This window comes from Porcisia hertigi, chromosome 35 (assembly GCF_017918235.1).
Source record: "Porcisia hertigi strain C119 chromosome 35, whole genome shotgun sequence".
NCBI lineage: Eukaryota > Euglenozoa > Kinetoplastea > Trypanosomatida > Trypanosomatidae > Porcisia > Porcisia hertigi.
The window spans coordinates 49854-64620 of record NC_090594.1 but is presented as its reverse complement, the minus strand read 5'-3'; the positions used below and the strand labels follow the sequence as shown (position 1 = coordinate 64620).

Genomic DNA, 14767 nt, shown 5'->3' with positions numbered 1-14767 from the left:
TCGTACGGCAGAGTTGACACGTTGGATGCAAAACACTTCTTTGTCAATCATGGGCGACGTACTTGACTGTGATCAAGATTCAACGACACACACACACACACACGCACAAGAGCTCACACGTCCAGGTGTGAGATCAATCGCAGCTGTTAAGTTTACACACCCCCGTGTGCCATGCTCTTCTTTCCCTACTTGCCTTGCAGAGAGTCCCTATGAAAATTTGCTCTCACTGCTTTGTGAGGTGTTCTCAGTCTTGGAATGAGAACACGGAAGGTGGTGAGAGGGCGCTGCCCAGAAGGGATGGGGTTTCGTGGCGCTTTCGACGACTTCCGACAATTGTGCTGCGTTTTGCAGCGTCAGACTGAGCTTGAATGGTGCGCCCTTTTGCGCTGTATATCTGTGTACCTATTATATGTGCGCGTATGCATGGGGTGTGCACGTCCGCTTTGGTTTCGGGAGAATGGAAAGAGGCGTGTGTGATTATGTGGTGTGGGATTGAGCGCTTGACGGGTTCAAAATTGAACAGGCGGTGACACTGTGTGAGTGGCATCACCATTTGTCTGGTTAGACGGGGACAATCACTGAAGTAGGGCCTGATGCTCTGCAGGCGATAATTCCTCATCCATCCATGCTCAAGTGAGGCGTGGATAACCTCTACCGCGCTAGTACACACCCAAACAACCAAGATTACTTTGACATTACCCGCTTGGTCAGCTGTCATTCTCCATAGCCGCCATTGTGTGCTCGTGAAAGCGTACTTCGCACGAAATGGTAAGGAGACACCGCGGCGGTGTTCAATGATGAATGCAAGCCAACGGTTTAGGCGCAGAGCACCTGCCGGATACTTTGCAACACAACAGACACGTTGCTCCGCTGCTATGCTTCCTGGGTCGCTCTGTACCTACCTTTCTTATGTGACAGCCTCCACCTCAAGAATACACATCGGCTGCACCTGTCCTTTTGATGTCTCACCCTTCTGGCATTACCTCGCTGCTTCCTTCTACACATTTTGCGCCTCTCTATTGCACACGTCTCCCCTTCCCTTCCCTTCCCTTCCCTTCCCTTCCCTTCCCTTCCCTTCCCTTCCCTTCCCTTCCCTTCCCTTCCCTTCCCTTCCCTTCCCTTCCCTTCCCTTCCCTTCCCTTCCCTCCCCCCCCCTGCCGACGGGAAACAGAAGAAATAAGCACAGTTTACACCACGTAGTTCCTTTACACCGTTTTTTTTTTATGAACGAATGCTGGGGTGGGTGGGAGTGCTATCATGTCCTGTTCTTCGACTGCGGAGGGTTGATGGAACTCCTCTGTGGAGCGTAACTGCACGGAGCTTGCGGGTGAGCTGAAAGAAAAGGGTGTATCCCTCTTTCGCGTGTCTCGCAACTACAAAGTGAAGGTGGTAAACATCTTTTTTTCTCACCCCTGGATAATGGTCTTCAGTTGCAACCGGCTCCGGGGAGCCACAGTTCTCTTCTTTTTGCTGACATGTGGGCAATTCGCTCTCTACCTTCTTCCCACAAAATTTACCGCAGGGCGGGTCTCAAGCACTTTCAGTACTGCTTTGAGGTGGAGTCCCAGTTTGGCTGGTTGCAGAATCTCGTCTGCGCCACAGAGCTGGAACGCAACAGCTGGGTTGAGTTTCTAGAGCGGCGTCGCCGCACGTCTTTAGACGAAAGCCGCGTTGGTGCAGCAAATGAGTCTGTCGGGCGATACTGGTCCATCGCGGCGAAGCAGGGGAATACGAGGCTCTCCTTCAATGAGATCTCGATACTCGTCAAGAAACACTTTGGCGGCCTGCCAGCCGAGGAGTTTACCTACCGCTTTCGTCAGTGCGACAAGGACAAGGACACCTACCTCGACTACCACGAATTTTGCCAGTTCTTCCGCTACTTCCGAGAGGCCCAGGCTGTGCGCCGTATCTACGAGAGGCAGACGTGCGACATCGTATCCGGCATGACGGCCGAGGAGTTCACCCGCTTCTGCGTTGCCAACGACGCTGGCGCCACTGTGACGCCGATGCGCTGTGCGTCTTTATTCAACTTGTTCAGAAATAAGGATTCAGACCGAATGCCGTTGAGCATGTTCACTGCTTTTCTGCTCCACCCGCACCACCACTCCATCGTGGAGCCGCGCCAACTTCGGCTGACAGACTCGATGGATCACCCACTGCCACACGGTTTTATCAACAGCTCTTACAACACCTATCTCTCCGGCAATCAGCTCAACTCTGAGAGCGCGTGCAGCATGTACCGAGATGCTCTTTTGGCTGGTTGTCGCTGTGTTGAAGTAGATTGCTGGGATGGTCCTAGAGGCATACCTGTCGTGTATCACGTGTGTACAATGACCACAAAAATATCCTTTAACGATGTTATCCAGACGATCAACGACTACGCGTTTCAAAACCCCGCTGAGGCTCCTGAAGGCGCCTGGAACCCTCGCGAATTCCCCGTTATCGTATCCCTCGAAGCGCACCCAAGCCCAAGACAGACAAACTGCATGGCGGCTATTATTCGAAGTGTTTTCCACGAAAGACTGTTTCTCTCCGACCTCGATGCATCCTCGTACACACCTGCAAAGCTGAAGGGTAAAATCCTGATAAAGTGGAGGATGAACGCTGCCGGTGTGGAGGAGGACACAGCGGGTAGCGGCATTCGGACAGACCGCCGCCAATCTTTGCCCACCACGCTGGGCCTCTCAGAATGTGCCTCGATTGGAGCTGTTAGATCGACCTCGTGGGGTGCCAACGAGCAGCCCTTCACCGTTCAAAGCTACGTGGAGGGGGAGGTGTCTCGACTGGAGGAAAGCTCTCCAGTAGACTTCGCGCTCCAGAACAGCCGTATGCTTTCTCGCATCTACCCCGCGGGCACTCGCATAGACTCTTCCAACTACGATCCGATGCCCATGTGGCGTCTCGGCTGTCAGCTCGTAGCGCTCAATTGGCAGACGCGAGATAAGCACTTTCGCGTCAACGAGGGGTTTTTTTCACGCATCAAAACGGCGGCTGTGGCTACATTCTAGAACCCGTATACCTGCGCTACGTAGGGTCGTGCTTGAGCGCTGTCCCATTCACCCTTGCCTTGCAACTCATCTGCGGATCGCATCTTGACACGACGTTCGACGGTGTGAAGCTCACGCCTGTTTCGGTGCGAGTGTGGCTTCACGGTGAAGCGTGGTCACATGAAACCGCTGTTGTGACAACGGAAGTCTGCCCTCAATGGAACGAAACGAAAGAGTTGCGTGGTACGTGCAAGGAAGCTGCAGTGCTTTGCCTTTGCGTCGTCGCTCGCACTAGAAGTGGCGGCACGCATTATATATGTACAGCATGTCTTCCTGTGCGTGCTCTGAGAACAGGATATCATGCGATGCCGCTAAGACACGTCAAAAGTGGGCGCGTGGCTGAGTTGGCGTCCGTCCTGTGTCACCTATCCCTCATAACGCCAGAGCCGTCTTGTTAATGATTGGTAAACAATCAAGCGGCTACTCTTTTATATACACACTGTCACGCCTCTCGCCCCCCACTGCCTCATGGGGCGCAGGTAATCCAAGAAGATGCGTAGCCGTGCTACGGGGCGTCAAAATGCGCACCTCATGCAAATCTATTCTTTTTTTTTACGTCTGTTCTCAACGTCTGCTGCAAATCAAAAAGCCAATGTATGTGCAACAACATTCACTGTAACCACTCTTTTTGTGAAAGCGTCGACTGTCTCCAAGAAGACAGTTCCGAGAAGGTGGTCAGGATGCCCATTTCGTGTCTGCTTCTGGGTCGGCTCTGTGCAATCCATGCTAGTGTTCCCCCGGCTCACCTGCAGCTCATGTACCTGTTCACCAGTAGTACGTTTTTTCCTTCTCCCTGGGCGCCGTCACCGCTTCATATATACACCATCACCCTGCCACGGTATTATACTTTCCCAGCATTTCTTTCGCCCCCTTTTCTCTTTGTCTCCGGTAAACTGCACCACGCTGTTTCGAACACGTCAGAGTCAGCCCTTCACCCTCGTCCAATCAAAGCCGTCGTTTTCCATTCTTTTGTTTTTACCTTTCTCTAACCGCTTGTCTTCCCCTTGTTCATCATCATGTCGCAGTTGGCCCACAACCTGACGCTCTCGATATTCGAGCCGCTGGCAAACTACCGGGCTAACCGGATCATATGTACCATAGGTCCCAGCACGCAGAGCGTGGAGGCGCTGAAGGGGCTGATTCAGAGCGGTATGTCTGTTGCACGCATGAATTTCTCGCACGGGTCGTATGAGTACCACCAGACAACCATCAACAACGTGCGCCAGGCCGCAGCGGAGCTCGGCGTGAATATCGCGATTGCGCTGGACACGAAGGGGCCTGAGATCCGGACCGGTCTTTTTGTTGGCGGCGAGGCCGTACTGGAGCAAGGGGCGACGTGCTACGTGACGACGGACCCTGCGTTTGCGGACAAGGGCACTAAGGATTTGTTCTACATCGACTACGCGAACCTGCCGAAGGTAGTACGCCCTGGCGGCTACATCTACATCGACGACGGCATCCTGATCCTACAGGTTCATGGCAAGGAGGATGAGCAGACCCTGAAGTGCACAGTGGCGAACACGCATACAGTTTCTGACCGGCGCGGCGTGAACCTGCCAGGGTGTGACGTGGACCTGCCGGCTGTGTCAACTAAGGACCGCGCGGACCTTCAGTTTGGCGTTGAGCAGGGCGTGGACATGATTTTTGCATCGTTCATCCGGAGTGCGGAACAAGTGGGCGAGGTGCGGAATGCTCTTGGCGCGAAGGGACGCGACATCATGGTTATCTGCAAGATCGAGAACCACCAGGGTGTGCAGAACATCGACGCGATCATCGACGAGTGCGATGGCATCATGGTTGCGCGCGGTGACCTCGGTGTTGAGATTCCAGCGGAGAAGGTGGTGGTTGCGCAGAAGATCCTGATCAGTAAGTGCAACGTTGCCGGTAAGCCAGTGATCTGTGCAACTCAGATGTTGGAGAGCATGACTTACAACCCCCGCCCCACCCGCGCCGAGGTATCTGATGTAGCTAATGCTGTGTTCAACGGCGCGGACTGTGTGATGCTGTCCGGTGAAACGGCAAAGGGCAAGTATCCGAATGAGGTGGTTCAGTACATGGCACGCATCTGCCTGGAGGCGCAGAGCGCCGTCAATGAATACGTATTCTTCAACAGCATCAAAAAGTTGCAACCCATTCCGATGAGCGCTGAAGAGGCTGTTTGTAGCAGTGCCGTGAACTCCGTGTATGAGATCAAGGCTAGAGTACTGGTGGTGTTGAGCAACACGGGTCGAAGCGCTCGACTGGTGGCGAAGTACCGTCCCAACTGCCCGATCGTGTGTGTGACGACGCGTCTGTTGACGTGTCGCCAGCTAAACATCACACAGGGTGTGGAGAGTGTCTTTTTTGACGCCAATGTACTGGGCCACGATGAAGGCAAGGAGCAGCGCGTTCACTTGGGTGTTCATCATGCCAAGTCGAGGGGGTTTGTGCAAGCTGGTGAGTACTGCGTGGTGGTTCATGCCGATCACAAAGTGAAGGGTTACGCTAACCAGACGCGCATTCTTCTCGTCGAGTAACGTTACTTTCATCTTCGCACTGCGTTGTCTCTCTCTCACGTACGAAATCAGTCTGATACGCTCTCATTAGTGAATTCGTTGTTGCACCACTTGAGCACTCTTGTGGAAAAGTGTGTGTATTTTTTTTTTTCGTCTTCGTTTTTCTCGTGATTATTCGGGATTGACACTTTTCGCTCGTAGGGGTGTTTTTCTTCCTTCCGACGAATTACCGACTTTTGGGCGTTTGAATGCTCATTCCTATTTTATTCCGGCTGTGTCCCTTGCTGATTTACTTCACCCAGTTGTGAGCGGCCATCTCTGTAGACGCGACAGATGGCCGACCGGGATAGAGGGGATAACTTCCACCGAGAATGGGAAAAAAGCGAGGCTCCTTGCAGAGCAACAGTGTCCTTATTTCCACCAGATTGGTGCGTAGGCACCGGTCTCAGCTTACCTAAGGGAAATGAGTGCAGCCTTACTCGCTGACGCATTCAGGGCACGCCCAAGTTCTACTCTTTTATGTTTCCTCGCCCTTCTCATAATTGTACTACTTGTTTGTTTTCTTCGCAGACTCGGATGCTACTGGAGGTGTTATTTTCCCACGTACACGCTTATCACGCGCCCGACACCGTTGCTGCGCAACCAAGGTCTCGCAGCATGGATGCGAGCCTCATTACAGCTGCGTCTTGCCTTGGCGACTTCAACTCGTATGATATCACGTCTTCGGTCTCTATTTTCTCTTCTGTACTGTGTTCCGTGAAGTGCGGCACACCAACACCGCACTGCGCTTAACCTCAGCCGTCGTGCATCGTTTCCAATTTCGACAGAGTCGTAGCACAGACGGCAAGCACGAGGTTGAGCTTCGTGTAACCCCTTCGCTGACGGAAACACACGCTTGCACATCATTGACTTACAACGTCATATCAAATGTTGCCTCTATACTGCGTAAAGGAAAACAACAGTGCGGCCGTGCGGCGGGTCAGCTCACAGGTTGCCTGCGCCAATTGCTCAATATTGTACAGCGATGAAACCTTCGCTCTCTCAGAACTCATATTGTAACATTGACGCCTTGTGGCCTCGTGTATACTGCTCTCTTACATCTCCCGTGGTACCCTGCCGCTCTTGTTTGCATTCCAAAAATTATTTATGCCGCCTTGTTGATCCAAAAAAACGCACGGCACCGCCGCCTATTCTACACAGATCAACATTTTCCTTGTAGGTTACGCTTTCTTCTCAGTTTCTTCTTCATTCCTTGGCACCTTGAAAGACCCCAGCGTGGGAGAGTGGTCGAGGAGGGGGTTCAGTACTCCCACACTTATTGTGGGAGGCGAAGCAGTTTCTTTTTCCCTGCCATTGCTGAACTAGTTCTGGTGTTGACAAAGCGAGGTGCTTGTGACGTCGGAGAAGTCTGAGGGATTTATCGATACACCTGTCGGCGGTCAGGTTCTGGATGGCGCTGCGTCCGTGCGAGCGTATGCACCCCTCATATGCGAAGGAAGGTGTCAAGGGGAGTCCCACGCCTGTTTCGGTGCGAGTGTGGCTTCACGGTGAAGCGTGGTCACATGAAACCGCTGTTGTGACAACGGAAGTCTGCCCTCAATGGAACGAAACGAAAGAGTTGCGTGGTACGTGCAAGGAAGCTGCAGTGCTTTGCCTTTGCGTCGTCGCTCGCACTAGAAGTGGCGGCACGCATTATATATGTACAGCATGTCTTCCTGTGCGTGCTCTGAGAACAGGATATCATGCGATGCCGCTAAGACACGTCAAAAGTGGGCGCGTGGCTGAGTTGGCGTCCGTCCTGTGTCACCTATCCCTCATAACGCCAGAGCCGTCTTGTTAATGATTGGTAAACAATCAAGCGGCTACTCTTTTATATACACACTGTCACGCCTCTCGCCCCCCACTGCCTCATGGGGCGCAGGTAATCCAAGAAGATGCGTAGCCGTGCTACGGGGCGTCAAAATGCGCACCTCATGCAAATCTATTCTTTTTTTTTACGTCTGTTCTCAACGTCTGCTGCAAATCAAAAAGCCAATGTATGTGCAACAACATTCACTGTAACCACTCTTTTTGTGAAAGCGTCGACTGTCTCCAAGAAGACAGTTCCGAGAAGGTGGTCAGGATGCCCATTTCGTGTCTGCTTCTGGGTCGGCTCTGTGCAATCCATGCTAGTGTTCCCCCGGCTCACCTGCAGCTCATGTACCTGTTCACCAGTAGTACGTTTTTTCCTTCTCCCTGGGCGCCGTCACCGCTTCATATATACACCATCACCCTGCCACGGTATTATACTTTCCCAGCATTTCTTTCGCCCCCTTTTCTCTTTGTCTCCGGTAAACTGCACCACGCTGTTTCGAACACGTCAGAGTCAGCCCTTCACCCTCGTCCAATCAAAGCCGTCGTTTTCCATTCTTTTGTTTTTACCTTTCTCTAACCGCTTGTCTTCCCCTTGTTCATCATCATGTCGCAGTTGGCCCACAACCTGACGCTCTCGATATTCGAGCCGCTGGCAAACTACCGGGCTAACCGGATCATATGTACCATAGGTCCCAGCACGCAGAGCGTGGAGGCGCTGAAGGGGCTGATTCAGAGCGGTATGTCTGTTGCACGCATGAATTTCTCGCACGGGTCGTATGAGTACCACCAGACAACCATCAACAACGTGCGCCAGGCCGCAGCGGAGCTCGGCGTGAATATCGCGATTGCGCTGGACACGAAGGGGCCTGAGATCCGGACCGGTCTTTTTGTTGGCGGCGAGGCCGTACTGGAGCAAGGGGCGACGTGCTACGTGACGACGGACCCTGCGTTTGCGGACAAGGGCACTAAGGATTTGTTCTACATCGACTACGCGAACCTGCCGAAGGTAGTACGCCCTGGCGGCTACATCTACATCGACGACGGCATCCTGATCCTACAGGTTCATGGCAAGGAGGATGAGCAGACCCTGAAGTGCACAGTGGCGAACACGCATACAGTTTCTGACCGGCGCGGCGTGAACCTGCCAGGGTGTGACGTGGACCTGCCGGCTGTGTCAACTAAGGACCGCGCGGACCTTCAGTTTGGCGTTGAGCAGGGCGTGGACATGATTTTTGCATCGTTCATCCGGAGTGCGGAACAAGTGGGCGAGGTGCGGAATGCTCTTGGCGCGAAGGGACGCGACATCATGGTTATCTGCAAGATCGAGAACCACCAGGGTGTGCAGAACATCGACGCGATCATCGACGAGTGCGATGGCATCATGGTTGCGCGCGGTGACCTCGGTGTTGAGATTCCAGCGGAGAAGGTGGTGGTTGCGCAGAAGATCCTGATCAGTAAGTGCAACGTTGCCGGTAAGCCAGTGATCTGTGCAACTCAGATGTTGGAGAGCATGACTTACAACCCCGCCCCACCCGCGCCGAGGTATCTGATGTAGCTAATGCTGTGTTCAACGGCGCGGACTGTGTGATGCTGTCCGGTGAAACGGCAAAGGGCAAGTATCCGAATGAGGTGGTTCAGTACATGGCACGCATCTGCCTGGAGGCGCAGAGCGCCGTCAATGAATACGTATTCTTCAACAGCATCAAAAAGTTGCAACCCATTCCGATGAGCGCTGAAGAGGCTGTTTGTAGCAGTGCCGTGAACTCCGTGTATGAGATCAAGGCTAGAGTACTGGTGGTGTTGAGCAACACGGGTCGAAGCGCTCGACTGGTGGCGAAGTACCGTCCCAACTGCCCGATCGTGTGTGTGACGACGCGTCTGTTGACGTGTCGCCAGCTAAACATCACACAGGGTGTGGAGAGTGTCTTTTTTGACGCCAATGTACTGGGCCACGATGAAGGCAAGGAGCAGCGCGTTCACTTGGGTGTTCATCATGCCAAGTCGAGGGGGTTTGTGCAAGCTGGTGAGTACTGCGTGGTGGTTCATGCCGATCACAAAGTGAAGGGTTACGCTAACCAGACGCGCATTCTTCTCGTCGAGTAACGTTACTTTCATCTTCGCACTGCGTTGTCTCTCTCTCACGTACGAAATCAGTCTGATACGCTCTCATTAGTGAATTCGTTGTTGCACCACTTGAGCACTCTTGTGGAAAAGTGTGTGTATTTTTTTTTTCCGAATCCCGGTTGTTCGTTTTCCTGCTGACGGGGGCGGTGCTGTTGCCTGCCCTGGATCCCTGCTTTTTGCGCTGCTTTGTGTAGGACTTACACAATTGCGCTGCCCGACGAATTGTCGTACCCCCCTCCCCTCCCCCCCCAACCCCACACACACACACACACACACGGGCCAACAAACATATGAATGCACTCGGCTGGGTACACCGTCATTTCCTCATCTCGTAGTCAAGGAGTGCGAGCGGATCCGAAGCTTCCATGACAATTTCGAACCAGCTGCAACGACAGTGTTGCTGTAATGTCCGTGTTCCCCCCCCGACGTACTACGCCGCACATCGATCACCTTCAGACCCAAAACTCCCAGCATCCTCTCTCCCTCTCTTTTGGCTCTGTCCCACATTCACTTCCAAATTCGCTTCAGATTCTCTACGCCTTACAGCTTTCACCACTTTTCCTCACCACTACTCAACTTATCAACCATGGCCAAGGGAAAGCGCTCCGCTGATGCCAAGGGCAGCCAGAAGCGCCAGAAGAAGGTGCTGCGCGACAACATCCGCGGCATCACGCACGGCTGCATTCGCCGCATGGCGCGCCGCGGTGGCGTGAAGCGCATCTCGAGTGAGATCTACGAGGAGGTGCGCCGTCTGCTGAAGGCGTACGTAGAGGACATTGTTCGCTCCAGCACGGCCTACACCGAGTACGCGCGCAAGAAGACCGTGACGGCCTCTGACGTTGTGAACGCGCTTCGCAAGCGCGGCCACATCCTGTACGGCTACGCGTAAGCATGCATGCCTTAGTCTCGTTTCCGCTTCTCTCTCTCTCGCTTAGACACACCTGCGTGAGCGACAGGCGGCCAGGACACGTGTATGTGCGTGTGCGTGTGTATCTGTGTGTCTATAGAAAACCTTTTTTTTTCTGAACTACCCCCTCCCCTTCCCCCCTCTCCCCTTTTCTTCATTTTTTCAAAGGTCAACGTTCGTTATGCTGAAAGATCTTTTTTTTTGTCTTCATGCTGAGTTTACGACTACCCCCTTCACTGACCCCCCCGGGCAAAGAGCAAGAGAAACCACAGAAGATGATCATTACGGAATAACTCTCTGGCGCGTGTGTTGTAATTGGGGAGAGAGAGCCCCAAACCCCGCGTACATTATCTGCACGCGTGTGCCTCATCCCCTGCTGCCGGGTGGACGCACTTACCTGTTTACAATGAAGCGCTGCGCGTCGATGTTGCCTGGGTTGCTCTCACCAAATCAGCGTACACACCCACACCCTCATGGATAAGAAAACGGGCACGGTAAAGCTGAACCACATCCGCCTTGAAGACGTTGATCGCATTTCCCCGCTTCTGGCACTCCACTATTCCTCTCACCCCACATGCCCGTTTTGATTTTTGCTTGCAGGGCCTTCTTGCGCGTCCATCCCCATCCCGCATACAAAAGACACACACACACACACACACACACACACACACACGCGAACCCACGGGCACAGATGGGGCCGGTCATTGAGCTACTGGCAAGGGCACACAAGGGAGTCTTCCAAGGAAATCCAGGCACCAACAAGAGAGATGCAGTGCGGATGCACTCCTTCATCGGGTTAACGGCGCTGAGATTGCAGCCGCGGTGCGTTTCTTTTTTCCTTTTTCACCGCCTCCCTTTTGGAAGCAGGCAGGCGTCCTCCACAATTGCTGCGTTCTCTTCCCCTCGAAAAGCGCAACTGTAATCAAGGAAGGTGGGCGATGGGTCAAGCCGTCACGGTGACCCCCCTCACCCACGATCGATCTGCGGAGACAGAAAGAAAGCAAGCGCCACCCACATGTATTTCGCTATTGGCACACCCGAAGCAGGTTTGAGAGAGTATCGGGGTTCACAGGCTAGCGGATGAGGGGGGTGCGCCCTGCCGCGGGAAGGCGCACGGCGTTGCTTGTGTGCGCGCTTTCTTGAGAGCCATGTCTTCTGTGCCGACAAAAGTAGTTGTGATGCGGCCGATTGAGGACGTGGCCTATGCTGCACTGGCCGGTGAACCCCAGCGCGCTCTAGGAGCTGGTGGGGGGGACTGGCCAACTAGCGGCGCGATCTCCTTTCGCATCGCGAAGCTGTTACACGTGAGGAAGCTGCGCATCTTCTCACACGGATCACTGCAGCGACGCCCCGGATTTCAACCCGACATGTCAACTTTCCAGACTTGGCAAACCGCTCTCGGTTTGAGGTCTACACAGGGGATGTTGTCCAACATCGAAGACCGCGCCGAGGGTGTGACCCACCACTTGGTGAAACCTCCTGCCGCACATTTTTGTGGCCCAGGAACTCTCCGGGCTTGGGCATTCGAGCTGTTTGGCTGCTGTAGGCTTTTGCTTGAGGTCCACACCTGCGGGGGGGGGGGAGAGGTCTTGTCTCGCTCGCAGGAGTTGTGTTCCTGGGAGGAAGTCTTGCGCGACGGAGTAGCCTGCACAGCATCAAGGATCTCTGAACATGCTCTGCCGTCTAGTAAGTGGACTTTGAGGGCTTCAAAGAGCTGGGGTACCTCGCACTGCTCGTTTGGTATGCTGCCAGCTCAAGCCCTGCTCCTTTGATCAGCCGCAGTGCTTTGTTTGGACACAATTTTGATGCACGTGACGGTGACCCGCCAATGATGCGTGTTTGGGCCGCAACGAGAGTGCGTACCAGGCCGCACCGGACGTGACTCGTCGAGTTCCCTTTTTTTATTCCATCTTGTGTGTGTCTTGGTTTGCCTTGCAAAGGTGTTTCATCATAATGTGGGGCGCATGGGGTGTGCCATATGACTGGCACTTAATTTCTCTCTGTGTGTGTGTGTGTGTGTGTGTGCGAGAGGGAGAGGGAGGGCCAAATGCCACGCCATCAAAGCAATGCGGAGCCGTACCGCCCCTGAACGCTGCTCTTTTTTTCTCATTAACCTCACGACGCACTTTTCGGACACCCCATTCCCGCCTTCTCCCCCCTCTCTCTCTCTCTCTCGAAGACTGCGTTTTTTTGAGGAAGACCCGCTTTCCACGAATGTGTGACACATGTGAATTGCCCGAGTCGTTGGCGTTTGCCAAGAAGTTGTTCAGCAGCTCTCCGTGTTCCCACTTAATTTTCATTCTGCTTGTATGTGCACCATTGGTTTATTAATCGTTTTTTTTGTCCCTTTGATCTCCCTCCACTCATCCCGCTTGGCCCTGTGGGGGGTAGAAGCGCTCGCCGTTGCTCGCTAGCACAGCGACCTGCACACCTACTCATTGCTCTCTCCACTCCGTTTGCACTAAAGATCATTTCTGTGTGTAGTTGTGCATCTGTCCACGTGCAGCGTCGTCGTGTTCTTTTCCGGTTTCTCTCCTTCCTACTTCTGCATTTTCTCTTTTCGTCTGCACGTCACACAGTGCCAGTCTGCTGTCCGGACTAGACCTCCAAGAAGCGCACTGTCTCACGTGGCGCCTCCTGACATGTCTGCTGCGCCCCCCTTACTTTCTGGGTTGCAAGCACACACGGGGTCATGTGGAAGAAGGGCATTCGCTCTATATGTTGTCCTTCGCCACAAGACACCACTCTGTGTTCGGGGGCGTGCCACGTTTCCTCGAGTCGTGGGGCCCTTTGCAGTACACTTTCGTTGTGCCGTCGCGCTTCTTTTTCCCCCTCCTTCAGATTGTCGCCGTTACTGCGTTCACTGTGTGTCCACTGTTCTCATGTCAGTGTCACGTTCAACCTGAGAGTCCTCAGGCGGAGTGCAGCGTACTCTCATCTAAGCATCACCTTGCTGCGCGGCCGCCATGGCGCCTCCCGTGTTGCAGGAGCGTATGCCATTACAACTGTGGCGTGTGCTTGCATATGAGGTGCAAGGGAAAGCGATGAACGGGATCAAGAACCGCAAAGGTGGAGGCACACGCGGTCCTGCACGCGCCTTTTTTGTTCTCTTTGACTGCTTCCCGCTTCTCTCCCTCCCCCCCATGCACGCCACCAGGGTAAGCTACAAGGAGACACCTTTACTGCTCGTCGGTATCCTTGGAGAGGGGGGAGTGATTCCAGAAAAGGGCTGTGTATGTTTTGGTGTTCGCCATTTGTGCGTGGAGAAGAGGGGCGGCGATCTCCGGTTGCACTTCTTTCTTTTTTTTTCTTCTTGCTGTGATCCAGCACGGTCCCTTGTACTGCCGCGTGTCGTCTGAGAAAAGACGCGCACTAGGCATACCGGCCGTCGATGTATCGCTCACACACCGTCTATTCAAGCACGGGAGTCTATCGCCACCATGAGAGAACCGCATCACCCTTGAGGGGAAATAGTGTCCCCGGTGGACGCTGGAGTGCGGTAGTGCGTGTGTGTGTGTGTGTGCGTGTGTGTGACTGCGGGTGCGGAGACTGGAAAGGAGGCGACGCCCCGCACCGCACCGCGTGGCACCAGGCTTCGGTCAGGAGTTTAGGTGGCTGTGCGCGTGGTTTCTACACCGATGTTCCCTCTCCTCCCCGCCCCGAGTCTTGCTGGTAGGCATGCTCCACTTCTCACTAGGCCCCTCCCTTTCGCGGTTTACTCTTCCCCCCTCTCATCATTTTGCGTGAGTTTTTTTTCTCGCTGTCGTCGCCTTTCACCCCCTCCCCCCCTTCACGCAGGGTGTACGCGCGTGACGCGATGTGATGTCAAAGAACTGCATCGACAGCAAGTACAGTTCCAGCACTGCGGCGCAGTGTCACACTTCACTCGCACTTTCACCTCTTCTCCGTGCGTCCAGCACAGTCCCACGGCTTCCCCTTTTACCCCATCCCAGATGCTGGGAGATTTGCATAGAGGAACTGAAACGTTTATAGAAACTGTAGACCAAAAAAGGGCTAAGTGAAGTGCAACGCGTGCTCAGATTGCAGACAACGGGCATTTTTTGCCAAATCTTCACTGCACCTTTGCTGTGTACATCGTTAGTTGGCCTTTTTCTATGCTTTGCACCTCACCCCTTCCTCCCATGTACTGCGCACTGTCCACGGCTGTGTGTACTTTGCCGAGAATAGGGCCGCGTTAAATCCTCTTGCGGATCGACCTTGAGAATATACCTGACTTCTACTCCTCTCATGCCCACCACAAATACACACAATCTCTTACTCGGAACACCAGTGACGCTTGTCTTCTAGTCTTGCTCATCCGCGTTTCAAGACCTCTCCAT

The 14767-nt window shown here is 53.9% G+C and overlaps 4 protein-coding genes across 4 annotated transcripts; all 4 read left to right on the top strand.

Moving 5' to 3' along the window:
- Nucleotides 1–1475: 1475 nt before the first annotated feature.
- JKF63_01006 (uncharacterized protein) lies at nucleotides 1476–3008 on the top strand (the record flags this gene model as incomplete). Its single annotated transcript, XM_067897055.1, has 1 exon — nucleotides 1476–3008. One exon carries the CDS (start codon nucleotides 1476–1478, stop codon nucleotides 3006–3008), a length of 1533 nt encoding a protein of 510 aa, XP_067753212.1.
- A 1055-nt stretch (nucleotides 3009–4063) lies between these two features.
- On the top strand, nucleotides 4064–5563 carry JKF63_01005 (uncharacterized protein; the record flags this gene model as incomplete). Its single annotated transcript, XM_067897054.1, has 1 exon — nucleotides 4064–5563. The coding sequence occupies one exon, from the start codon at nucleotides 4064–4066 to the stop codon at nucleotides 5561–5563; it is 1500 nt and encodes a 499-aa protein (XP_067753211.1).
- A 2437-nt stretch (nucleotides 5564–8000) lies between these two features.
- On the top strand, nucleotides 8001–8951 carry JKF63_01004 (uncharacterized protein; the record flags this gene model as incomplete). Its single annotated transcript, XM_067897053.1, has 1 exon — nucleotides 8001–8951. The coding sequence occupies one exon, from the start codon at nucleotides 8001–8003 to the stop codon at nucleotides 8949–8951; it is 951 nt and encodes a 316-aa protein (XP_067753210.1).
- A 32-nt stretch (nucleotides 8952–8983) lies between these two features.
- Nucleotides 8984–9499, top strand: JKF63_01003 (uncharacterized protein; the record flags this gene model as incomplete). The annotated part of the gene is made up of 1 exon (XM_067897052.1): nucleotides 8984–9499. The coding sequence occupies one exon, from the start codon at nucleotides 8984–8986 to the stop codon at nucleotides 9497–9499; it is 516 nt and encodes a 171-aa protein (XP_067753209.1).
- Nucleotides 9500–14767: the final 5268 nt, after the last annotated feature.